Source organism: Exophiala oligosperma, assembly GCF_000835515.1.
Source record: "Exophiala oligosperma strain CBS 72588 unplaced genomic scaffold supercont1.6, whole genome shotgun sequence".
In the NCBI taxonomy this organism is placed as follows: Eukaryota; Fungi; Ascomycota; class Eurotiomycetes; order Chaetothyriales; family Herpotrichiellaceae; genus Exophiala; species Exophiala oligosperma.
In genome coordinates this window covers 263147-287283 of record NW_015622823.1, presented here as the reverse complement: position 1 = coordinate 287283, position 24137 = coordinate 263147, and the positions used below count along the sequence as shown (strand labels likewise).

The 24137-nt window shown below is 50.7% G+C and overlaps 9 protein-coding genes across 9 annotated transcripts; 3 read left to right on the top strand and 6 right to left on the bottom strand.

Annotated features, from left to right (window-relative positions):
* Nucleotides 1-435: 435 nt before the first annotated feature.
* PV06_06579 (uncharacterized protein) lies at nucleotides 436-1195 on the top strand (the record flags this gene model as incomplete). The annotated part of the gene is made up of 1 exon (XM_016407716.1): nucleotides 436-1195. One exon carries the CDS (start codon nucleotides 436-438, stop codon nucleotides 1171-1173), a length of 738 nt encoding a protein of 245 aa, XP_016261196.1. The 3' UTR covers nucleotides 1174-1195.
* Nucleotides 1196-1211: 16 nt separating this feature from the next.
* Nucleotides 1212-2492, bottom strand: PV06_06578 (uncharacterized protein). Its single transcript, XM_016407715.1, has one exon. The coding sequence runs from the start codon at nucleotides 2157-2159 to the stop codon at nucleotides 1353-1355; it is 807 nt and encodes a 268-aa protein (XP_016261195.1). The 5' UTR covers nucleotides 2160-2492; the 3' UTR covers nucleotides 1212-1352.
* A 38-nt stretch (nucleotides 2493-2530) lies between these two features.
* PV06_06577 (uncharacterized protein) lies at nucleotides 2531-5747 on the bottom strand. Its single transcript, XM_016407714.1, has 2 exons — nucleotides 5463-5747; nucleotides 2531-5249 (listed from the first exon to the last, which is right to left on the bottom strand). The coding sequence occupies exons 1-2, from the start codon at nucleotides 5505-5507 to the stop codon at nucleotides 2823-2825; spliced, it is 2472 nt and encodes an 823-aa protein (XP_016261194.1). The 5' UTR covers nucleotides 5508-5747; the 3' UTR covers nucleotides 2531-2822.
* A 131-nt stretch (nucleotides 5748-5878) lies between these two features.
* On the top strand, nucleotides 5879-7063 carry PV06_06576 (uncharacterized protein). The gene has a single exon (XM_016407713.1). The coding sequence runs from the start codon at nucleotides 5963-5965 to the stop codon at nucleotides 6587-6589; it is 627 nt and encodes a 208-aa protein (XP_016261193.1). The 5' UTR covers nucleotides 5879-5962; the 3' UTR covers nucleotides 6590-7063.
* On the bottom strand, nucleotides 6993-9271 carry PV06_06575 (uncharacterized protein). Its single transcript, XM_016407712.1, has one exon. It carries the CDS (start codon nucleotides 8949-8951, stop codon nucleotides 7191-7193), a length of 1761 nt encoding a protein of 586 aa, XP_016261192.1. The 5' UTR covers nucleotides 8952-9271; the 3' UTR covers nucleotides 6993-7190.
* A 4943-nt stretch (nucleotides 9272-14214) lies between these two features.
* PV06_06574 (uncharacterized protein) lies at nucleotides 14215-14643 on the bottom strand (the record flags this gene model as incomplete). The annotated part of the gene is made up of 1 exon (XM_016407711.1): nucleotides 14215-14643. One exon carries the CDS (start codon nucleotides 14641-14643, stop codon nucleotides 14215-14217), a length of 429 nt encoding a protein of 142 aa, XP_016261191.1.
* A 296-nt stretch (nucleotides 14644-14939) lies between these two features.
* On the top strand, nucleotides 14940-17010 carry PV06_06573 (uncharacterized protein). The gene is made up of 4 exons (XM_016407710.1): nucleotides 14940-14990; nucleotides 15043-15480; nucleotides 15535-16332; nucleotides 16390-17010. The coding sequence occupies exons 2-4, from the start codon at nucleotides 15364-15366 to the stop codon at nucleotides 16480-16482; spliced, it is 1008 nt and encodes a 335-aa protein (XP_016261190.1). The 5' UTR covers nucleotides 14940-14990; nucleotides 15043-15363; the 3' UTR covers nucleotides 16483-17010.
* Nucleotides 17011-17203: 193 nt separating this feature from the next.
* On the bottom strand, nucleotides 17204-17691 carry PV06_06572 (uncharacterized protein). The gene has a single exon (XM_016407709.1). The coding sequence runs from the start codon at nucleotides 17661-17663 to the stop codon at nucleotides 17346-17348; it is 318 nt and encodes a 105-aa protein (XP_016261189.1). The 5' UTR covers nucleotides 17664-17691; the 3' UTR covers nucleotides 17204-17345.
* Nucleotides 17692-21562: 3871 nt separating this feature from the next.
* PV06_06571 (uncharacterized protein) lies at nucleotides 21563-23791 on the bottom strand. The gene is made up of 2 exons (XM_016407708.1): nucleotides 22133-23791; nucleotides 21563-22024 (listed from the first exon to the last, which is right to left on the bottom strand). Exons 1-2 carry the CDS (start codon nucleotides 23347-23349, stop codon nucleotides 21727-21729), a joined length of 1515 nt encoding a protein of 504 aa, XP_016261188.1. The 5' UTR covers nucleotides 23350-23791; the 3' UTR covers nucleotides 21563-21726.
* Nucleotides 23792-24137: the final 346 nt, after the last annotated feature.

Below are 24137 nucleotides of genomic sequence, written 5' to 3'. Positions count from 1 at the left end.
ACACACACACACACACACACACACACACACACACACACACACACACACACACACAGCTCGGTCGGAACAAAAAGACCTTTTGGTTTAGACAGTACCTGTAAGTAAAACCTACCTATCCACCCATCCATCTTCACCATCACTGGCGTACCTACCTAGCTACCCAAGGTAGGTAGTATCTACAGAGTACCGCCGACATATATTGACCTTGACATTGACATTGACATAAAAACAGGAGGTCTCGAACTTTGAACCTGCAAGTTCTCGCGAAATCCACCAAGCGAGGCCACCCTCCCCATACGACGCTATACTACAGTACTACCTGCCTAAAAGTACCGTACGGGCATAAACCACACCAGAATCAGCCCATCTGAGCGTCTTGGTCATTCTCCTTTCACGTAAATCCTTGTACCCTCTTCTGGAGAAAAGCGACGGAAAATGTCAATCATCCCTTCGTCCGACACCGACTACGCTCGTCTCTTGCTTTCGAACCCACCACCCAAAAACCCGGAGGGGGTCGAACGTACAATCTCCGCCTTGTCCCTCCAGGCTCACATCGAAGGTGGATTCTTTGCAGAAACGGACCGTGACGGACTCTTGGTCCCAAACCCCTTTTTGGGCCTACCCTACCTCACCAACGCCACCGCCAGAGACGCCTCTACAACTCGCAGCGCAAGCACCACCATTTTTTATCTGGTCGGCCCTACCAGCCCGGTGGGTCACTTCCACCGTAACCGCGGGAGGACGGTTCACACCCTCCACCGAGGACGCGGGAGGTACGTCCTTTTGCACGTCGACGAGCGAGACCAAGACGGCAGGGTTCCGGTCGAGACGTTCGTCGTGGGTCACGACCTGGAACGAGGCGAAAGGTTGCAATGGATCGTCGACGGTGGGAAATTCAAGGCCAGTTTCTTGTTGCCCGACACCGACACTACCGCCGGACACGGTGATGGTGGTGGTGAGGGTGGAGGTGATCAAAGTCAACAAGGTTTGTTGATTTCGGAAACCGTCGTACCTGGGTTCGAATATTCGGACCATGATTTTCTCACTGCTCAAGGTATGGTGGAATATCTTGATCGAAACCAAATCAAAGAGTTGAAATGGTTGTTGAAAAGGGACGAACAGGATAAATTGGAAGAGGCTCTGGAAAAGAAACAACAAGACATGAAGGCATGAAGTCCGAACTGGTTGATATCTAGGTACATACATATACCCGGGTATATTGATTTGTTGGTTATACATTGCGTCATCACCTTCTTCTTCCTTTCAATGCATACAGATACAACATACCTTGAGTGAGATGGTCAAGGTTTTTGGGTGCTGGATCTCGAAAAAAAAATCTAGGTAATTCTTTATTACAACAATTCAATTTCACCCCTTTCGACACCTGCCTTGACATCCCTCCATCTAACGATCCAAATTTCACCTCTTCTCATACTCAATTCTACACTTGCGGCGGTCGTCGTCGTCGTCGTTGCATTACTGTCGTCTCCGTTCTCAATATCATCATCATTCCTCCAGAATTCGACGAGACACCTAACCACCACCGCACTCCCCAAGTCTGGACCTTCAACCATGTTGGCTCCACCGCTAACGTCGTCCAGTCGTTTCAAGCTGGTCGGGAAAGCCGACAGAAAACTCGAGTCGTAAAATTCGGCCAGTAACGCTTGATGATTCCTGACAAATTGTGTTTCCGCAGAACTCAGATACAAACTTTTCCGGTCCTCGGTGAGTCTCAGGTAGTGCATCGCATGTTTTGTCAATTTGCTCAGTCGGATTCTCAAAAGACTTCGAACCAAGAATTGTGTGCGTCCGAGGTCGGTTTGTAAAATGCTCAAGATGAGGTTTGAGTTTTGGGTGCTTCCTTTCTGGTCGCCAAAGTTCGCCGCGGAAGAAAAACCGCCGTCTCCCATCCCTGATGCCATGTCTTCGATACGGATGATTTGGTTCTGTACCCGACTCATCACCCGACCCATCAGGTCTTCCGGGTAAGGTAACAAATCCGGAGCGCACCTCTCAGAGGTCCAAGCCCTCACCAGCAACTGATGGTCGACAAAAGTATCCGTGTCGGTGGCGCTGTGCGAGATTGAATTTGTCGACCCCGAAATTCCACCAGACGGTCTCGACACGTCGGCTAGAATGTCGGATATGTCGAGATCCATCTTTGCGATTTATTCGGCCAGGCCGTCGGCCTCCTCCCAAAGGGTTTCGAAAGTGAGGTGCCTCCCTGCTCCGAATTGGTTCCAAGAGTGATTAAAAGTCTTGTCGGAGGAAGGTGATGAAGTGACGACGTTGTCTCGGCCAGTGGTGTCGAAACAAAAACTCGTAGAAACGAATGATTGGTATGGCCCGGTGTCGTCAAGAAATCGCCTCAGGTATAATCAAAGTGCGTTTCAGGCTTATGGGTACCGAATAATTCAGGTTCCTTTGCTGTGGGTGCTACTGGTGTCTGGGTGGTATTGCCTAGATATCAAAAGTGAGGCAACACCGACGCGTTCAAAAGGAGGCGTTTCCCCTGTCTTGGCACCAGAGCGGAAAGCCACAGCCTTGCCATATGAAGCGTACGGGATGCATTACTCCATACATACTAGTCAAGAGCATCTATCAAGAAGACCATGTTCTGATTATTCGTTCCTACAATAGCGTATTTGACCTCATCATGACCATCTTTCAAATTGAATTCAAAAGTAATAAATGCTTCAGGCTCCTAGTCCTTGCGCCACGCTAATGAATGCTCTTTATGATGCCTTGTAACTCACATGCTCATTTGAATCGTCATAATTGAAACCTTACCAGACCTCTTATCGCCATACCAAGATCCTCCTTCAAGCCATGTAAACGTACGAAGGTTGAGCTGGATCGCTGCCTCTTTCCAAAAATTCTCGGTCGATCAATGACTCAATCCTCTTCTTGATCATATTCACGTCAGGTTTAAATCGTGACGACAATTGTGCTAGTGTCTCCGTCATCAATTGTGAATGAGAAAGAGTCTTTCTCGACTTCATGATGCGAACAACTGCCGCATCGATAACGTGCCCTCGCTCTTCATCGGTCTTCTTCTGGGTGGCTCGACGTTCTTCACTATTCTCAACCCGATTTCCTCCACCAGAAACTACGCTGACTTTGATTTTCAGGTATTGACTCGAAAAGCCTTCGTTGAATGAAAATTTGTCGCTGGGCTTCACCTCTTTGTGTGGCGGATCCTTCTTGAGGACTCTCCATTTCGCTACCAAAGACAGTGATTGCAAATTTCGTACGAGGTCAGCTTGAGGGATGTTTGTTTCAGCTTGAATTTGCTCGCAGGTAAGGTATTCTCCTGGAGGCAGGTCGTTGAAAAGCATCAGAATAATCATACCGTACGTCGACACATTCAGCTCATATCGCCGAGTTTTGCCATTGTTGGTAAACGTGGCCCGTAGATCAGCATCTCCAAGGTTTGGCACCCATTCCAATCGCCGGCCGGTATGCTTGTCAAGGTAGAATTGCTCAAAACGTTGTCGGACTTGATCTACAGTTGATGGCCATTTGATTGTGGGTCGTTTTCTCGAATCGTCATCATCATCTTTTCTAATGGTCTCAAAAGGCCATGTCGTGGAAGTCAATACTCGACAATCCAATTCCACCCGCTTGGGATCCGGGTCTCCAAGTGCGTTGACATGAGTCTTGTACTGAGCACTGAGATTGTCGGACAACTCTGTATCGCGGATGAGGGCCTCCAGCTTTTGTGTGAACTGATTGCCAATCTTCATCTTCATCTTGGAAAGCATTAATCGCTCCATTTCTCGGCTGACCGACTTCTTCATCAGTAATCGCTTGGCCATGTGTCTCTTGTAATATCTCTCAAAGATATCTTTGTTTGCGAGGTATTGAAGTAGTAGTATACCGTGGTCAAGAATAGCATCGACCTCGCCATCAGTTTTATCCTTTCCGCCTCTCTTGAGATACTCGTCCAGAAAGAGTGACAAATGCTCCGGGCTCTGATCGTTGGAGTTGATAAAATCTTGAAATGATACCTCGAGCGCCTTCTCCATCACTACATCCTTATTGAATGCCTGAACCCAAATTCGGTCGTATTTGTTTCTCAGCTCCAAAACTTGCTCTACCCAATTGATTGCGGCTTGAGTTTGCTGGCTCAAAGACTTCTCCGCTGGGGCCTTACCCTCGGCAGGTCTTTGAAGAGGCTTTGGCGCAGGCTGTGCTTCACTAATGACATTTGCTGCCTTGTTAATTTCCGTGCCTTGTTCAATGACTCGTTTTTGAAGTGCTTCTCGTAATGCGCCTTTTCTCTGGTCGACCCTGGAGATAAGATCATATACGTTGGCTAGGTCCTGAATCTTGTCGTTGTCCAGCATATTCTTGACACCAGTCCCTTCCATGTTGATGACTTCTCGCATGTGCGCCTGAATCAGTTCCTGTTCAACGACGGACTTGATCTTCTGTTCCGTGACCTGCGAAATGGTCTGTTTGCATCTTTCCTCTTCTTCTGACAACCTTCTTCTGGCATGTGTGCAAAATGTGCTCGCGTCCGCCTCGGCAAGAAGTGTCTGACCTTCCGACTTGTAAAATTGTCTACTCGCCTCGAGGAACTTGGGCTCAAAAGAAGTGAGGTATAGTTTCGTAGTTTCATCTTCGTTGGAAGACTCATATAAGCCTTCTAACATGTAACAACACTGCCGAACTAGAGAGCGGTCGATGACTTCGCCTTTGCGTTCCATTCGTATCATGTCGAGCACGACATTTTCTAGAAGAGACAGGGTGTCCAAGGCCGCATCTTCTCCGAAAGGAGTCTTGAGGATTTCAAGCCGGAAGGTAGACATGCCTGCAGCATAGATCGATGGTTTCCCTCCATCCTGGCTCATGTACTTGTCCATGTACATCATCACATCCGTGATCATGCTCATTGACAATGCATGGTGGTTGAAGGCGTCCTTAAGGGCTCGAGCAAAACGTTCCCCTGCAATTCTTCGCTCGTTAGAATCAGCCACCGCCGTCTGGTCGGCAAGGCCGACAGTGATCGATGGTGTGACTAGCAACAGAATTTTGGTCCTAACATTCTCCCTCAGCCAGACCTGCTCCAATTTTATCACACGCTCATACAGCAAATCTGCCTTCTTCTTAAGAACTAATTTGTAGCATTGTCGAAATATCTCTTCGAAGGAAAGACCGGAAGCACTTTTGCCGAAGATCTGGTTAAATGACGTGGCGATCATGTTCCAAGTGGCTTCGAAGTCGACATCGGTTGGATTCAGGCCCTGTGAGAGGTAACCGAGTTAGCAACTGTTCCTCTCACGACTGGAGGCAAGGCTGAGAATGAGTTTCATTCCACAGGGGCCAACTCGGCATAACGACCCTAAAATGTGGGGGATGCGGCGTCGACAAGACCTTGTCGCAATGACAGTGCTGCCGTTCGCCGCAGCAGGCTACCTAGAATAGGGGTTGCAGAGAGGAATGGCTGCAAAACATACACGCCTAGGTGCCCTTATCTTTCCTGCTCTTCCTCTGGCCAACATCGTGGCAATGATGCCTTGCCCGCACAAGACTGGTGTTGAGGCTCTGTGGAAGAAACAGCGTGGGGAAATCCGGGTCGGAAGACAACGATCACGGCGTGAGGAAAGAAGTTTGGATGGAGGAGGATCTTAGGAGGCGGGGCAATTTGGAGGAGTCGTCGAAATCATTGTCACCAGAAGGAACAGAAGTGAAGGCAAGGTGAGAAATGGAGAGCCCATTGCAGTGAGAGCCTTGGGATGAGGTTCGGCGCACCTGCGATATTGCGATGTGATTCCCCGAAAGTCTTTCGGGGCCTCGAATTGCCAAGACTCTGCGTCATTTCACCCGACAAGGCTGCGCAAGGCTACACCTGCAAATGCGACTGCGCTTCGCAGTTCTCAAAACAATTTCAATAAAAAGAGAATACCACAACTTCAACGCTTGTCCTTGCTACTTGAGACCTTACGAGTCAAATACAATGCAGCCAATCTACTCGACAGCCCGTCGGCTGATAGCCAGCCGCAACATTACCAATCCTCTCAGACAACATCATCGCCTACAGTCTTCACTGTCCAGACCCTCATTCTCATTTCGACCACCTCTGAATACTCGTTATCCATCTGCGGCCCTCAAACGACGCAACTCTTCTCTCAGCATTCCGGGAGGGCAGCCTCAGACACAGCCCTCAGAAGATGCACCGGCATATCATCTAAGCTTCACCTGTAAGCCTTGCCTCCACCGTTCGACGCATCGCATCACCAAGCAAGGTTACCATCACGGCACTGTGTTGGTCACTTGCCCTTCCTGCAAATCCCGCCATGTCATCGCAGATCATCTCAAAGTCTTTCTCGACACCAGCAAGACATTAGAAGACATCCTGAAAGAAAAATTGGAAGCGGGTGAGGACTTTACCCAATTGCTGAAGAAGGGGAAATTGGGCATTCGTCCTGGTGCGCTGGTCGGAAACGAAGGCGAAGAAGATCTAGAGTTCTGGGAAGACGGGTCGGAAACACAACATAAACCTTTGGTCAACGAGCCTTCCCCAACAGGCGAACCAACTGGAACCGATGACCAGATATACAACCCCAGATATAAGAAAACATGAACCCAACCCGCCTGGATCTGACAATATTGAGCGTTCTACGTACGAATCAATCTCAATACCACCGAATCGACTGAAGTCTACGCAGGAGAGATCTGTTCCTAGAGGATCCGAGATTTGGTCATCGATGGAAGCCCCCCTTTGCTGCATTTTGCGCCATGTTCTTGACAGAAGACGCCTCTTGAAGGGACGTATTCGCAGGTTAATTGTACGATAATCAAGATCAGGGAGTACCGCCCCTTACGACAGCGCTGGGTACAACAATCCTCCGTAACGATTGCCATGTGTTCAAGTGCACCTCTGACAAAATCAGCATTGATACATTGTTGGTGGCATCTTCACCACTGCATCGTAAGGAAGCACATCTCGACGTGGGTTTCAAAAAGAGATTCATCTCAACTTTTGAGCAAATACTCTTGCATACCATGTCTAATATAGATATAGATTAATGAATACAAACATACGCTGACACTCTGCTATAAATCTACGCTGTATGCTCTACTCTATGTTACTCGCTTTGTTCAGGGGGAAAGAGACGACCGCACAACATGCCTCAAGATTCGAGGCGGCTTTTCTCACGTCGCCCGACAACATCGGTTTGGTCTCATGCGCCATTGAGCACGGTCTCCTTGTAAAGATACACCCTCCCTTCCCAGGGACTCAGGTACTGTCCCACGTTGTCGGCGCTACTCACGAGCAGCTCCTGGCGTGCGCTCGCAAGAGCGGTAGGATAATGCAACGGCTGTTCCTCGTCGGAGAAGTTCAGAAAGACCAGCAGCGTCTCCCCGCCACGGTCCGGGTGGGTTTTTGTGAAGGTGAAGACGTCCTGATCCCACTTGTCCCAGATTTCGAACTCTCGACTGAAGATCATGGTCTCGGCGTGATCCTTGCGCAACTTGATCATCCTCTTCCAAAAGCTCAACACGCTCCCTTCGTCGTCCGACTGGGCTTTGACGTTGACACTCTCATAGTCGTCGTGGACGCGGATCCAGGGTTTGCCTGTGGTGAATCCTGCATTGGCACTCGCGTCCCACTGGACCGGCAACCTGGCATTGTCCCTCCCGACGAGCTGGAGCCCCTTGAGCGCCTTTTTCAACCACAGGGGGTCGCCGTTGTGGTGGTGCATGACCTCATTGTAGGCGTTGATGCTGTCGACGTCGCGCAGCTCCTCGACGCCCCAGTGCAGAGGGTAATTGTACATGCCGATCTCCTGACCCTGGTACAAGAACATGGTGCCGGACAAGGTACACATGAGGATGGCGAGCATCTTGGCCGCCCGTTCGCGGAATTGGGGGGAGTCGGTGGCAAACCTCGAAAGACTCCGACCCTGGTCGTGGTTCTCCAAAAACACCGTCGTCCACGCGTCCGTCCCCCGGAGCATGTCTTGGACTTTGCGGATGGCGTCCTTGAACTGCGGCAGCGTGTGTCGGTGGGAGTGGTGCTTCTTGCCCCCCGCGTCCTTGTGCGTGCCCAGGAGGACCACGTCAAAGTCGAAGACGCAACTGTACTCCCTCCGCGCGGCCGAGATGTAGCTCATGACCTCCTCGAAGCCCGTGCTGGGGAGTTCGCCGACCATGAGAATGTCGCCGTACTTGTCTAGCACGCGCTCGCGCTGTTCCTGGAGGAACTCGTGCATGCGGGGCCCGTTGAGGTAGTACTGAAACGCGGGCTGGTGGTACTCGTTGGGGATCACGACCGGTGCGTCCGGGTAGCTCGTGTCCTTGGAGTAGAGGTTCGCCGTGTCGACGCGGAACCCATCGATGCCCTTGTCCAGCCAGAATTTGATGGCAGACTCGTAAATGGCCGCCCGCGTCTCCTCGTTCTCCCAGTTGAGGTCGGGCTGCTCCGTGACGAACAGGTGGAGGTAGTACTGGTCGCGTTCGGGCACGTACTCCCACGCGCTGCCACCGAATATCGATGCCCAGTTGTTGGGAGGGCGACGTTCGCCGTCGACGATCTTGGGATCGCGCCAAATGTACCAGTCCGCCTTGGGGTTGGTTTTGTCTTTGCGCGACTCGATGAACCATGCGTGCAGGTCACTCGTGTGATTCACGACCAGGTCGAGGATCAGTTTCATATCCAGGTCGTGGCAGGACTTGATCAGGTTGTCCATGTCCGACATGGTGCCGTAGGGAGGGTAGATGTCTTCGTAATTGGAAATGTCGTAACCCATGTCCTTTTGTGGTGAGTCGTACATGGGGGATAGCCAAACAGTCTCAACGCCTAGATCTTTCAGGTAAGGAAGTGTGCTGATTATGCCGGGGATGTCCCCCATGCCGTCGCCGTTACTGTCTTTGTATGAAGCCGGCCATATTTGGTAGCAGGTGCTGGCTTTCCACCAGTTGGGCTTTGCCGCTACGGACATAATGATTCTGGTGCTTTCTGGGCGTTCAATCGGGGGAGGCTGGAAGGAGCGTCTGTACAAGACTCTCGACGGCGGGATTCTCTATGATAGTGATATGACAAAACAACACACGCCTGCACACTGGCAAAGCTGGAGAAAGATCAACCTAGCGCACTCTTACGAAAAGGTTTGGAGGAAGTACAACCGGAACATCAAAGGAACCCTCTCCTTCTTTATTCTGTATTTGAGGGGAACGTTACAACTGTACTCCTCACTTTCGGCTTCGCAAACAACTTCATCTCCAAGCTGCCGGCACGAGGGTTGTTGACATTGGCTTGAGGTCGGTCAGAGGTACGAATGGGGTAGGCGGCCCTGTTATAATACTGCTGATCTCGCGGTCATTAGCCATGCCTACCTGTGAGAGCCGGCTGCTCATTCGCCTGGTGAAGCTTGTAGTCCAGTGACCAAGGACGTTGTCATATAGACAGAGTGATTAGTTTGGGCGCATAATTGTCCGAAGATGTGAGGTTTCCCCGATGATATCGCCGGCGCAAGGCTGAACACCGGGACGCATAAACTATGGCCCCGAGATGAAAGATTTTTTGGTGGACTGTATGAGTTACTACATCCAGGTAGGTGTCTGTATGGCCATCATCCTAGGTTGTCTGGCAACGGCAGGGTTGCCATTGTGCGCAGGGGAGGCGATGCAGTGAGTTCGAAAATGGCCACGTCGTACGGTCTTCATCTCTCGGCCTGCAGCTGGTGTGGGACGCTAGGAGGTGCAGTAGTTACAATAGTTTTCTCGTTCGGGCATGCCTGCTGCATGCCGATGTTTCCCTCTTCAGAATGCGATGAAGGAAAAATCGGATTCGCTTAGGGAGAAGTGATGGAATGATGCATAGTCTTTCGATACTATCGTGAAACCTGCATTCATCCTTCGCCAGGAATTCCTTTCCCTGGTGCCGCAGTGCAGGTTGAATGCAGCAAACAGCACCGTCAAACCTTGAAGCTGGCATTTCTGCACAAACGTTTGCGCGGGCCGGTGGTGGCCAAGCCAAGAGACGGTGGCGGCGGACGATTTCGAGTACGGTCGCGTTGCTATGGTACAGTACAGTAGAAGCAATGTACGAGCATGTACAGTAGGAGTTTGCTTAGGTAAAATTTCACCTCAAAAAAGGAGCCACCTTCAGCCCAGCTTGTTCTAAATATTTCATCCTTTTACGGATACCCATGCAAATGAAAATACAAAGCTGAGGGATCTGGCCAGATCATTCGCAGAAAGGTGGAAATCCGAAAGCTCTCTGGCTAATTGCTTAGGTGCATATCGCCTGCAGCTTCACGGCATATTTGATCCAAAATGGTAGTGCTTCGCTTAAATTCGACTAAATGCTTCCCCCTCACAATAGCCGACATTAGCTGTGCTGTAATACAGGTCTTCCACGTTGAAGACAGGTCGGACTCGATCGAGGCGAATATTGGAAATCTGGCATGACATGATGAAACTTGAAGGCTGGTGGAGGATGACGCGAGACGCGACCATGGGGAGAGGGTAGAATACTGGTGATGTTCGGCGTCAATCGGGATTAGTGCGACCGGCCCAATATGTCCCCCCTGTTCGGTAGTGCCCTCATTGTCGCAAGACGGTCAAGATGGGAGAATTCTTACCCCTCCACGACTGTTCCTACGACGACACTACTCCGTATAGTGCTGGCATTCAGCTAGCTTCGAGTATCGATGACTAGTGGTTATTTCCCTGTCTCGACACTCCCCTGCTATCATTTATGTCAAGGATTGAACATTTAGAAACACCCTTTCAAGATCGCTTTCGATAGAGTTGCTGACCCTTGACATAAAAGTGAGATTGCCTTTTATCAACTCATCGAAAAGGTTGAGAACGAGTGACGGCCTCACTATCTGCTTTGAGCAAATGGCCAGGATGTGTCGTCTACGACGGTTACGGGGGGCTGTGCCGCCTCCCAGAGGCGGGAAGTCTCGTCGCCCGAATATTTCATGAAAGTTTCACGTCTGTGGCTTCATGATTCACGAAAGTTCAAGCTGAAAATATCCTGTTTCTTCTGTCCCTTCGTGTTGATCACTGCCTATTTTTACAACTTCGCAGTAAATCTGCTAATATATCGCCAAAGTGCGTACGTCGAGACTAAGAGTCTTGGTTGCGGGGAAGCGAAGACCTCACAGGCTCATTCCAGGACGATAAGCGATGATGGCAAAGTCAAAGTCTCGTCGCATTGTCGCTTCCGAGCAGCCCGGAGGAAAAACCCTGAACGAAATTGCAAAAGTTCGAACCAGATCGTCGGGGTTCGGTTGATAGTCGAACGCTATAAAATCAAATCTTGAAGTCATGTACGGCCCAGCAAGGTACACCCATGTTCGACACTCGACGTCTGGTCGATGGCGAGATATAGACCTTCCATCCGAATCGATAACGATTCAGGCCCAGCGCAATGGTTGCACTAAAGGCGTAGTGGTGAAGAAGTGCAGTCGTAACCCCCAAGGATTCTCTTCTCGGAGCCCGCGATAGGGCCAGCCAGATGAGGGCGCGGCGATGGACTTGGCCGTACGCATATTCAGATCCCGATACCACTACCACCTGGGCTGGGCCTATTGCGGGAGACGCGCCTATTTGGCTCGACAGCATAACGTAGAAGCCAAAAGCCCCCTTCTCATAATTGGTGATCGGAATTGTCGTAAAAAGCCCGATATTGGAGGAGTCGCGAAAGGCGTCACTCCTTGATTGTGAACGGCAGATATGTGCTGCTATCGTATGTCACTGTGGCAGAGTCTCTCAACCCTCCAGTTCGACCCTCCAATTCAAAGCCCGGAAGTGGCCGGTCCTTACGTAGAACCAGAGGGGTATGGAAGTATCGAGGGTGCGGAGACTCATCCCATCAGCTGAGATGTTAGGGCTTCCAAAAGGGCTGGGCACTTTCTGCGCCGCAGTACGTGAAATGTGGGCTGGGCTGACCAAAACCCGGATTCAATTAGGTCATTAACGAGCTTGAGATTGATATGCATTAGGCCGTGGACCTCTACCTTGTATTGCGCGATTAGCGGACCGTCTGGGGCCGTAGGGAACTGCCTATGAAATTATGGAACTGAATTCAAGATACAGTAGAAAATAATTCAGGGTCTGGGAATTATTCATCAGGGACATTTGAACTTGCCTATCATCAAGGTTCATAGCGGATGCCAAGGTCCGGCGGGTAAGACGGCGACCTTGACCAATCGTAGTAGTTGTTGTATTGAGTATAGCGGGTAACCCCAGCCTATATAAGTTTAGCGGATAACTTTATTTGAATCGCGTATATTGCGTCCACTTCGAAGCTCTTGTAGGTCTCGAGCGAAGATTTTACACTGGGAACTTTTCGCCTCGGCCAATGCCATCCGCAGCCGAACGGCCCGCTAAGCGCTGTGGGCTCGGTCCAGTTCACACTATTCTTCTCGTTGCCCACCACCAGGTAAGCAGGTCTTTTTCTCGCTCTTCCTGCAATGCTAGTCCACAGGTTGCGTAGGCAGACCCTCAATAGCTTGCAGTAATGCGTGAGGCGGATTTGATATTCTTGTTCAGCCTTTTGCAGAATCTGGCTCTGGCTTTAGCTCTCTTACCGCAAGGATAAAGTAAGCAAGCAAAAGGGGCCCGAGGAGAGGGCATAACGATTTCGAAAAGTCTTTTGGACGTAATGATTCATTGAAACATCATCCCTCCCCAAGATTCCATTTCTTAGGAACTGGTGGGCCAACCAGAGCAATGTCTCGTGCAGAGAGGCGAAGCGGGCGGAAGGCCTTTCCCCCGCCTTGTTAGTCTTGGAATGTGCTGAGAAAGAGAGAATGCAACTGGGTGAGCTACGGCCCCTGTGATCACATACATATGCCCCAATGTAAAGCCGAGGACCATCGCCTCTCTTGAACAAGGTTCACCTGAAGGCGGGACAAAGCTGCAAGGCGGGTTCGACGGAGCCACTCAAACCACCGTAATTTTTCTTCGGATGCCATCCGAACATCCTTGCTCACCAACCTCTGGCTCAGTCTCGGCCCACCATGTACAGCAATTACATACCATCTGAACACGTTCCTTTGTGGCTGTCTACATTAGCTCCTTCGGTCCTAGACAATCCGAGCCTTTCCCAACAGAGAGAGAAAAGGCCAATCCACCAGAAGTAGCAAATGCACGTATGCCGTCAGGTTTGCTCGGTGCTGAGTAGTGCTCGGAGGATGCAGCAGGTGGCAAGAAGAGTCGACTGGTTTGCAGACTCATACTAATCCTCGTCAAAAAGCGCACATGAAGTAATGTTGGAGTCCTGCTTACCGTCCCACCTTTGGTCAACAATCTCATCATCAGCTACAAGAGTGTGGTCTAGTACAGGGCCAGGCATTGAAAAGAGGCCCGAATTACGTGAAGATGGCCTGAACATGACAAGTCGAGATCCTGGGGTACAGATGTCCGTATCGTACAAGATTAGAGGCAGGGTGCGCAACCAGGGACAATGGTGCCAAGTCCTGATGAGATCGGATATACCCTGGAGGGGGCTTGTACGTCCTTCAGCCCTCAGTGACGATCCAACCTCGGCAGGTCGCTGTCCACATTGGGCTATCAAATCATGTCCCTGGATTGCGCTGATCAAGGACGAACGGCCCGGCAACCTCCCAGCAGACTCGAACAGATCTCGGTGTGGTGGCAGAAACTATTCGAGCTCCTGCATATCAAGCTAAACGGATGGCAGAACGCCTCGTACAAATGCATCGTTCGCGATGAGGAGTGTGGTATCGCACTACAATTCACGCGTTATGCCAAGTCACCATTCCTTTAGACATGGAGAAGGCCTTCCCGAGAGAACTATGGGCTGCGTTGCCCAGCTGTCCCTGCTGATAGCTTGCATCGCCCGATCTAACCCCAACCCATCGGGTGTGGCGTCCTCTGCAAAACTAGATTACGGCCCAGGCCTGGTCGCCGCATAACGCCATCAGGCGACTGTGGATTGGCGGCAGCGGCCACAGGTCCCCAGGTTAACACTTTCAAGGGCTTGACTGTGTTAGGTTGGCTCTTGCAGGAGGCCCAGGGTGGCCTTTGGCCGGCCGCACCGATTTTGGGTGCGGTGGGCTCGGACAGTGCTGCATTGAGATGGCTGCATCGCGCTCCAGTCTCAAAACGTTGTCGGCAGAGCCATCTGGGACAAGTCCCGAGACTCGAAAGGGCAGTCGAGACTCGTTTTCGCAGCAAAGCTACGAGGCGAGGCGCTGCAGGTGCAGCATCTACTGTAGGATGATTTCAGCGGTCCCTGAACGATGATGCAGCCACGGTCACTAGCCACATCCGAAGAGATCCTGAAAAGATTGTGATCAACCCTTGTGCTGCCGAATTTGGTCTATAGGTTGGATAGTAGCGGGATGCTCTGCCGTTGGAGGCGCAACCGTCATTATTGATACGGCACAAATCGTCTTGTATCGCATCGCGTCGCCAGACCTTTGCATCGCGAGGTGCGCGCATCTTTGCGCCCCTATTGCTGTCCGTGCCTGTCTGCGGTAATTTGCTGGGCTGTTCTTCTGCCGTAAGCAAAGACCAGTCAATGCTCCTTGAAACTGGCAGCCGCTGTCTGTCTTTTCGAACTTGCCCGATCCAAGGTGGCAGGGGGAGCCAAACGGGGACAGCGCCAGCAAGGCCAAATGGAGGCACAGCGTCAGTATTCCACATCTCCATCGAGGCTACTCCAGAATGAGGAGTCTAGGGCCCACACCACCCAAACAGAGACATGTTCGAATGGTCCCTGACTATCTTCAGTAAAACGCAAAAGTGGTATAACACGGTTGGCGGATAGCCTGGAATCTGGTGGGGACCACGCCACCACCACAAGCCAGCCCATAACACGACTCGACCTACTCGAACGCCTACAGAGCGCGCAGTAGAGGTAGGGCTAGTATATGTGAATTTTGTGCATATCTGCTCCACACGACTCCGTCTTTGCCTCTTTCATATACCTTGCGCTGGCGAACACGGTCGGATTTGGAATGGTATGAAGTGTCGACGTATTGGTCCTGCAATGCCAGGTTCGGGCTACCCATCAGTGTCTCGATCTTTTTTGACTGACGCGATATCAAGGCTCCATACTATCTTGGGCTCCTGCTTTGTCTTTGTTTTTGTGTTTTGCGTACTGTCAATGCACTGTCAACCTCCCTCAAAGACTCCTAGACTTTAGACCTCCTGCAGGCCGACAGGTGCACAGAGCTCTTGCTCCACATAGTCGGACTGATTCGCGGACAGACGTTGCGCAACGACTGTGAACAGACCTGGGACGTGCAGACCCGCTTGTATCTCAAGTGAATATCTATCCTCGACTCTGCCCTTCTCTGGATCCCAATTCATCAAGCTCAACCATCATATTCACTGTCACGTCTTCCATCAAAGTCATTCCTTCAAAACATGGACCACTACAGCCAAAGTTCTGCCAGACCTTATCCTTCTCACAACCAACCAGTGCCTTCTCAACCAAGGCTCGAAATACCTCAGCCTGAGCAGCAGCTCCCATCTATTCGAGAAGTAGGTTGTCCCGACGACGACGAGACAATGCTCGTTGCTGACATTGATGATCAGGTCATCCCTCCTCCGCGCGGGAACACTCTCGAGTCCAACGCCCAAGAAGTGCCGTCGTCACGGCCCATGGCAGTATCATATCTCAGCTCACAACCGACCACCGGCATGAGTGTCGCCGCAGTTCCAGCACCGGCTCAACCACATTCCAGCCCATTGGCCTACCCAGCAGACAACTCGAGTCACATTCAGATGAACGGACTCCCACCATCTCTTCAATTACAAACTCCTGCCAGAACACCAGCAGAGTACAGCTCGCCGTGGTCGACGTCTTCGACTTACACCGACCCTGTTCCAATGAGCGCGGGCCCAACAGTTCCAGCACAGTTCGGCATGGCCCAGCCCATGATTCCCTCCGACACCCAGGAGAGCGTTTACCCATCGGCCTATTCAATCCCTCGACAAGCCCATGAGAGCCCCGACACATACCAGCGATGGAGGACTCCCGAAGTCCATTCTACCCCTCGATACAACCCATACATGGCCATGGACCGATCATATCAATCAGTGGACTTTAACAGATATGGGCAACCCTATGATCAGTATCGAAGCCCAATTGAATATGCTGGTGGTTACCGCTCGGTGGACACTTCGCCATACCATGTCAAGTACGGCCAGCTTTTGTCCTACCCTATGATGGGCTATCCTTCTCACGCCGGTGGCCGAAGACGCCGTGGCAATCTCCCCAAGCCCATCACAGACATTCTTCGCCTGTGGCTGCAGGACCATCTGGATCATCCTTACCCAAGTGATGAACAGAAGCAGGTCTTTATCCAACGCACTGGTTTGACCATCAGTCAGGTGAGTACTCTTGCACTACTATCGATCTACGAATCTATATACTGACAAACTCCTTAGATCAGCAATTGGTTCATCAATGCTCGTCGCCGACAGCTCCCAGCACTTAAACTCAAGCGCGAGAGGGCGAAGACCCTGCAAAGCCGTGCATGAAAACAGCAACATTTTTCGATTCACGAGGGAAAGGGGCAAACGGCGACTACAAGGATTTTAAACCGCTAAAAACAAGACTCCTTAGATGTTCATGATGGGATGGGATATTCACTTTTCTGATCATTTTTTCACGATTATGCATGAGATATACTACTACAACGCAACAAGGAAGCGGGATGGGATATTTTACTTCAAAATCAGAGGGGTCATGGGCCACTATGTACAACCACCATACAGGAGACTTACATGACTCACAGTATATTGATTTTCTCAAGCAAGGAAGAGAAATTTTGTGTGATGAATTATGCTTTTTTCACGTATCGAGGGATTTTTCATGAGTGTCTGCATAGCTTTCTCAGCAGCAAGATACTTTGGGACAGTGGAAATGGATTTTAGGATTGAGGCAGATCAGTCAAGTCAGTCTAGCATTGGAAATCGACTTTGTACAATACACAAGAACAGTTACATCATCACATTCAGAGACTTTTGCACTGCTGCAGGCGAGAGAGAAGAAAAAGCTCAGAGACTTACTTGCTCATCATGACTTTGCGCGCCTGGGTGGCACTACTCGAAGCTTTGGTTCTGTTCACTACAACGAGTACGAGTACTTGTACATTTGATGCAAGTATTGCCGGATAGACGTAGAAACCGTTACATGGTCCAAGCGATGGCTTCGTTGATGATGTGTACGCATTTACTCTAGTACGACAGGTAAACTATTCCACAGAGTGCGTAGGAGCTACAAGCGACGTGTTGCCCAGGCATATGCGCTGCTCACACCACCCATCTCGCTTCGATGAGCTTCAGGACAAGAACGGAACATGATGGGATGGGCAGAGCAGTATTCGCATGAGGTAACGAAGTCAGTCTGAGGTTACCAGAAGCAGGTTAAGTGGCCTCTCAAAACCCCTGCACCTGCAGCTGACAATTGCGGGCTCCCTGGGCACCACTCGCCTCTCGCTTATCGATGACAAGGGCCAACGAACGACAGAAAGGGCAGCGACCGCCAGACAGGGGTACTGAATCCAGAGAACTTGCTTGGAGACACTTGCATCTTGCATAGTACCTGCAAAGTCCCATGCCGGCCGAATTCTTGACGACTGGGGGCAAACTCGAACAGTTTGCAGGCACAAGATGATGAAGATTCGGATCGTCGTCGTGGGTCGAGAAAGCATGACCATTCAGGCGTCACAGTGTTGCGCCCTTCCCTTCCCTCCCTCCCTCCCTCGCACCCTCCATCCATCCCTCCATCACCCTAAGCCCAGCCTCTTCTTTCCCATCCAATCCACCCCCTCCATCTCCTCATCCGTCTTCCGTATGACACCTTGAACTCGGATATGCTGCTCCCTCCTCTCTCCTCCCTGTTCCTTGTTCATTTTTAATCCCGGTCTAGGGTCTTGCCCTAGGGTCTCTGGTACGAGTAGAACGGACACCCACGCAACGACATCATTGAGCGGCACCACGGAAAAATGTCCTTGGATCTAGCCACGCTGTACATGCATTGCATTCAACGGGTCCTCCCCAGGCGTCATGCACAGCGCAAAAGGGCTCAACAGCCCCCTCCACCATGGTGCATCATGGACTCGAGTCTCGCTCACATCGAGAAAAGCTGCGGCGGGGTCCGGGAGGGGACTGCGGTAAGAAGAGGGGACGCCGCTGGTGCTGTCAAGATGCAAGTCAGACTTAGAACCTGCATCATTTTTTGACAGCTACCCAGACTTTGAACAGGCCTGCAAGATAACGCCCGTCCTCTTTCTTGTTCTTTTTCGCACACCCACCCCCCTCCCCAGGTCGACTAGGGTCCATTAGGCTGATGCTGTGGACCAAAAAGATGTCGAAAGAGGGCGCCTGTCCACACTTGACTTCCCTATCTGATCGTCGCTTCTCTTTTTGACTCCAGCAGACGACGAAACTCTGTTACGAGGACAAAATCGCCATCATGTCGTTTATGCGTAATGTCGACAGGACGCGGTGGTGGATGCTTTTTCTTCGCTGGGCGAGCGCACAGCTGTCATTGACACACGCAGACCACTATTGTACGTGTGTGCCTTAGTGGCCCATTCAGCTGCACGGTCTCTTCGAGTTGCCTCTCTGCCTGCATCATCGCCTTCATCATCGTACCTTAGCAGCACTTGTCCGCGTCTTCCACCCCTCCAGCAGCGTGGCCTTCCTTGCCTCGCCTATGCCGGCAGTTCATGCCTCATCTCGACGGTGCTCGCTTCCGCTGACCTTGGCATCTGGCGTCCATCAGGATTCGGCCAGTCTCGGCCGGGGCAGAGCAGTTGCCCGTTTTCCAGAGGATGATTCTTAACAGGTCTAGCTCCAAGTCTATACTCGGATTGGGTCGGACGGGATCATTGACATTCTTGGTGGTGTGGTGCTTTATGCAGGAACACAGTCTTTGCCAATTTGAAGGCTCTGAAGGCACTGCCAGTTCGACACGACTCAGATATGGTGGAGAGAGGACTTTTGCTCTGTCGGCGGGAGCGCGCGCACTCTGGGTTCTCTAAAGTATGTGTGGGAGAGAGAGTCTGTGTGCCTGCTTCTGAAGGCGACGGGACAGCTTTCAGGGGTCTTGCCATGCCCCCCTTCACACCCCTTCGATCCCGTACCTGAGTCAATCAAGTCATTCGGCTTTCAGTGTCGGTGTCTGTGTCGCTGTCGCCGTCGATGTCTGCCCTCCCGTGCTAGTCAGGGACACACTCTGGGCTCTCAGACCATGGCCCGCCGACAACTCACTCACTGACCACTGTCAAGATCTGACCCTCCTTCAGCAGGCCCCTGTCGACGTCAACAACCCCAAAAAAACCCTTCTCGGCTTTGACCGTTTTGACTGTCGACAGTGTCTGTGCTCGCTGTCGCCGTCCGTCTGGGGAGATTGCACTCTGTGCGCTCTGATCAGCGAAGACTCCTTCCTTCGCAAGTCTGTGCTCGAGCCATCGCGTAAGTTTCGCGCAACGACAGTGGACTCGTTTGTGTTTACTTGTACAGTGAGGTGAGTGAATTATACTCGTGGGCTGATCGACCTCATCGTCAGTCCCGTTCCGTTTTTGAGGGTGGCAAAAAGGAGTGCACTGCCTACCTCACGGACTTGACGATTCTTCTGCTGGTATCCCTTCCGACCCTCATTTGGAGGCTTTCTGGAGACTTTCCTTGCTTTCCGAGATGAGAAATTGGTTCTTCACCTCGTCTCTTCTTGCCACCGATTCTGGCCATCGGCAGTAAACTCACAATCTACCCAAACGAGTCACGAGCTTGTGGTCTGAGATCGAGATTTGCCAGTGAGTTGTTTTTTTCTTGTTGTTGTCTTGTCGCGACTTCTGATCTCGCTGTGAAATTCAAGGGACGAGGAGCATCATTAACAGGGTCTTTGGCATGCCCACGCTTTTCGAATGGCATGGATCACTCTCCTGCCTCTTTCCGTCACCCTTCTACTGTATCTTGGTACGATCATGCTCTGACCAGACTCTGCCTTCTCGCAGGGCGGGTGCGTCAAGTCAACCATGAGTATGAGAGGGACGGGAAGGGACCGCAGACACCACTGTCAGTTGGCTGTCGCCACCGTGCTGCCCGTGTCTTTGACCTTGATTTTCCTCCCTCCCAAAAGGTCCGTCTACGTTTTGGCCACCCTCCCCTAGGCACCTCCCGTGTGAAGGGTGAAGGAGGGAGACCTTTCAGTGTCAAGAGGTCACGGGTCACATCACGGGTCACGGGGAGTGAAAGTCATGTCACTCAACTTCAGAACATGGACTGTGTCTACCCTTGGGTCTCGCACGAGTATGATTTTCCCTTTTGACGTTTCTTTCTTTGGCACTGCAACAGCACTGCACATCCTTTCCCCAGCTGTGCTCTCCCTTCACTTGTGTCGACATCTATCTCGATGTCGAGATCTCGGGTACGTCTCGAACCAGTGCCTGTGAAAGATCCTCCCGAGACGTTTTTGTTTCTGTCTGTGTCTAGTAGGTCTGTGTCTCTTGTGTTTTTTGGGGGGGGGGGGGTCTCTGCACGAATCTTTCAATCAGACTGTCTGTTCTATCCATCCGAGTCTGTTCTTTGGCATGTTGGTGTGTTCTTTGACCCCCATCTGTGCTTTTTTCTGCTTCTCCAAAGCCTCGATTTGACAGTGACTTGCACATCATCAGGCCTTCATACCCTTCAAGGGTCCAATCCTGTTTGTAGGCTTGAAGTTTATATGTATTGTAGTAGCACGGACAATCTTGCCTCAAACTCGGTACTGGTGCCTTCTTCCTTTGTAGAGGAGTACTCTCACACGCTGCATACTACTTGATTAATTTTGAACTCAGTGGTTTTGGGTTTTTGAGCCTGGTCCGCCTGAACACTCGTTCACTGGTCCCTGTTGCCTACTCCGTTATGATTACATCCCTCCGAGAAAGAAACCTACGAGTACTTACGCATGAATCTTCTCGACTTTTTGTCTTTGTTGAGCTCGGGGTTTCTTGCGGTACAAAACCTTTTGGGTCCGAGGTATAAACCAAAAATCCATCCGAGATACCCAAAATCCGAACCTGGCATAAGAGGCAAAAAAAGGAAAAGGATGGTGCTTTTCGACTATGAATCATCATCATGCAGAGAGTTAGGACATGCAGAATGGAATTACCAAGTACTGTTTTTCTGTGCGGTGCCGCAGACTGCTGTTTGTAGAAGTGCTCCTAGGAGTACTTCTGGGGTACTTACGATTGTGTGTTTACAATTTGCGTCTACTCGAATGTTGTTGACTCGCCCCAAAACCTACGACAAAGTAGCACCAGCCCTTTTCATGATGACTGGGTTTCCGTTGGGTCGTTTGAGTGTAGATGGCTAGACGAAATGCAAACGCCAGACATGAAAAGAACTAGACAAGATCGTCGTCCACGTGAGACATGCATCATGACCTGCATCTCTTAATGTCATCCTTCCTGGGCAATGGTGTATTGGATTTCAATCTTCACTTGTTTCAAGTCATGTGTCTTGGAGAATAGTATCAAGAAGTGACTGAAATGTACCGCACTCAAAGAAACTCATAGTGAGGAACATGGATTATTCTACCTATGCTATATGGTAGTAGTACATGTTATTCATATTATCATCATTATATCATCTATACAATCAATCACCCACCTTCTATATCATTGCAGTGTATAACTTTTCTGGTCTCTCAAAATCAAATGTAGCATTCCCTATACCATGACCAGCGCCGGTTTTTGTACAACCCAAACCTTCATGTCTGGCCCTCCTAACCCCAGGCTAACCATCAATAAGATACTTGATCGTCTTTTGTGGTACTTTGCGTGCGAGTTTCTTGTCAGACTTCCATCGCATAAAGACACAGCAGAACGGGTACAAGATTGTATTGACGGCGCACCATGCGAACAACACACCAAAGTTGAGGCCGATGTGACTGTGTGTGTCAAACAGGAGGGTCCGAGTGGCTTTGACAATGTGATAGAGAGGCCAGGCGTAGCCGAAGCGGAAGAAGCTGGGCGCCAGAGAGATGGTGTAGATGGATGTTGCGACGTTGGATATTACCCAGAATATCAGCCAACTGTGTTTGTTACATTTGTTAGTTGGTGGCATCGTAACGCAGTCTGCGGGAAGAAAGGGGTGTAACATCGCGAGAAAGAACTAGAACAGTAAAAGAAGGTGAACCTACAATGCTGTCCAGGGTTGACCAACAACCATAGTCACATTCTCACTCGCCAGACCTAAAGCGTACATACCGACCCAATTCAACATCCAATACACCACAAACGTGCCTTTGCCGTATGCATTGTGGTTGATGGCCGTTTCCGTACTGACGTGTGGTGACGTGTCAGAGAATGGGATTTGGAAAGCCAAGCTCACAAGGGAGTAGCAAAGAGACATAAAGAAGTAGGCACACGTCGTGGCGAATAAGCGGATCAATATCAGTTGCCAAAAATGAATGGGCGGGTGGCCTCGAGAGATCAGAAATTCCGCGTAAACCGGTAGGAAGAAGGAGAAGCTGAAAAGGGCCATGATGATGAGATAGATCAAGCCGATCGTAATGGTCGGCGTAATTTGGTACGGATAGAAGGGACGTAGATCGACTGTGGAAAAGCCAACGGCCGGATTCAGCGCCTGCGGACAGCGCGAATAGGTTGCCGAGGAGAGACTGGAGTTGCTGAGGACGCTGGGAATCCATTGTTCGGCAAATATCGATGTTGCAGAGATTCGAAACTGAGAGAGTACAGGCATGATGTAGTCGGAATATGTGTTCTGGTCTCGGGCGGAGTTGACGATGATGTGGCCTGCGCCAAGAGGGTCGTAGGATTCATTTCCCACTGCAACCGCTTGCTGGAGAAGACTAGTTGCATTGGCATTGACGATAATTGCAGCCCAGATGTGCTCTTCGTATACTGCCTGGCGAACAGCAAGGGGATCATTGTTGTACTGTGATGGAGGCTGGATGATGTACCCTAGTGAGCCGTTTCTGAATGTTTGAGTACGAGCCAGTCGTTCGATAAAGGGTCCGACGAGAGGCGTGGTCGACTCATAAGGAGCTATAGCACTGTCAAAGTCGACCACGGCTACTGTGATGGCCGTGAGATTCTTGCCTGCATGGAAGAGCACTGCCCAGTATAGGGACAGGACGCTCAAGATGAAGCACATGATGATAATGATTGTGCATAGCCATTTCTTGGTCACTTGTTTCCACACGGGTCGCAGAGACGGGTGGAGGAGACCGACAGGAAGAGGATGGTTCCCAGGCGTGCATTGCTCCTCGTCGTTATGTTGTCGACGGTCGGTCTCCTTCTGTTCATAAGGTGGGGACTGTCCGTCGAAACCGCCACAGGCCGGAGCATTGAGGAGAGTCCGATCCGAACTGCGTCGAAGCTCGTTGTCCGCCATCTTGATCAATTGTCTTCAGTTGTCAGGCGAAACTCTTTTGTTGGCTAGGAAGGAGAAGCCTTCTGGTATTGACTGCGAGCTTTTCTCTTTCCTCTCTGCGCTTGGTTTTGTTTTGGCCCAGAGCCGCTGTAAAACACGAAAGACAGGCTTCATGTTCATGACGTTAATGCAGAGATTGTTGAGAGAGATGCCTGTTGGGAGTAGATCTGGGGGCCGATTATTGAACCTCAAAAGTTTGATTCTTTGGTACGAGAGAGTCCACATGAAGGAAAAGGCTCAAATATCGTCGAGGGAGGGGTTTTAGTAGGCACAAGAAAATAGATCACGATCATCCTGGTAGTTAGTGCCAATAACTCTGCGTTTTCGGTGGCGGAGGACTCAAAGAAGCATTTGTCACACGCCAATAGCCAATGCATCTGGCGACACCATATACAAGTGTGTGGTCATTGTTTAGGAAGGGATGATGAAGCTTCGTCCATTTCTGGTTCCGTCGCGCTGGCGGAAGGTGTGACACTTACTGTAAGGCCTCTCTGTAATCTGGCAACTGTAATACTTGCAGCTCAAATGAGGATACAGAAACAGAATCCAGAATATCGAATACTATAGAACAATGATGGATGAAATGACACCATCCTCAAGAGTTGTGATGTTGAGTTGTAGATAGAGTGACCAAGGCCGGAGCCTCGCAGAACATGATTGGCTCAGACGTAGCAAGGCTGAACCTCGGTTGAAACATATCATCGTTGTTGTCCACAAAGCAGCAATATTGAATCTGTAACTCGTAGGCT

Coding starts and splice junctions, on each gene's coding strand:
- PV06_06578 (XM_016407715.1), bottom strand. CDS start 2,159: ATGGATCTCGACATATCCGACATTCTAGCCGACGTGTCGAGACCGTCT.
- PV06_06577 (XM_016407714.1), bottom strand. CDS start 5,507: ATGTTGGCCAGAGGAAGAGCAGGAAAGATAAGGGCACCTAGGCGT. Junction 5,250..5,462: donor AGATAAGGGCACCTAGGCGT/GTATGTTTTGCA, acceptor TACCTCTCACAG/GGCCTGAATCCAACCGATGT.
- PV06_06576 (XM_016407713.1), top strand. CDS start 5,963: ATGCAGCCAATCTACTCGACAGCCCGTCGGCTGATAGCCAGCCGCAAC.
- PV06_06575 (XM_016407712.1), bottom strand. CDS start 8,951: ATGTCCGTAGCGGCAAAGCCCAACTGGTGGAAAGCCAGCACCTGCTAC.
- PV06_06573 (XM_016407710.1), top strand. CDS start 15,364: ATGGACCACTACAGCCAAAGTTCTGCCAGACCTTATCCTTCTCACAAC. Junction 15,481..15,534: donor AGCTCCCATCTATTCGAGAA/GTAGGTTGTCCC, acceptor ATTGATGATCAG/GTCATCCCTCCTCCGCGCGG. Junction 16,333..16,389: donor CTGGTTTGACCATCAGTCAG/GTGAGTACTCTT, acceptor CAAACTCCTTAG/ATCAGCAATTGGTTCATCAA.
- PV06_06572 (XM_016407709.1), bottom strand. CDS start 17,663: ATGGTCATGCTTTCTCGACCCACGACGACGATCCGAATCTTCATCATC.
- PV06_06571 (XM_016407708.1), bottom strand. CDS start 23,349: ATGGCGGACAACGAGCTTCGACGCAGTTCGGATCGGACTCTCCTCAAT. Junction 22,025..22,132: donor GGTCAACCCTGGACAGCATT/GTAGGTTCACCT, acceptor TAACAAACACAG/TTGGCTGATATTCTGGGTAA.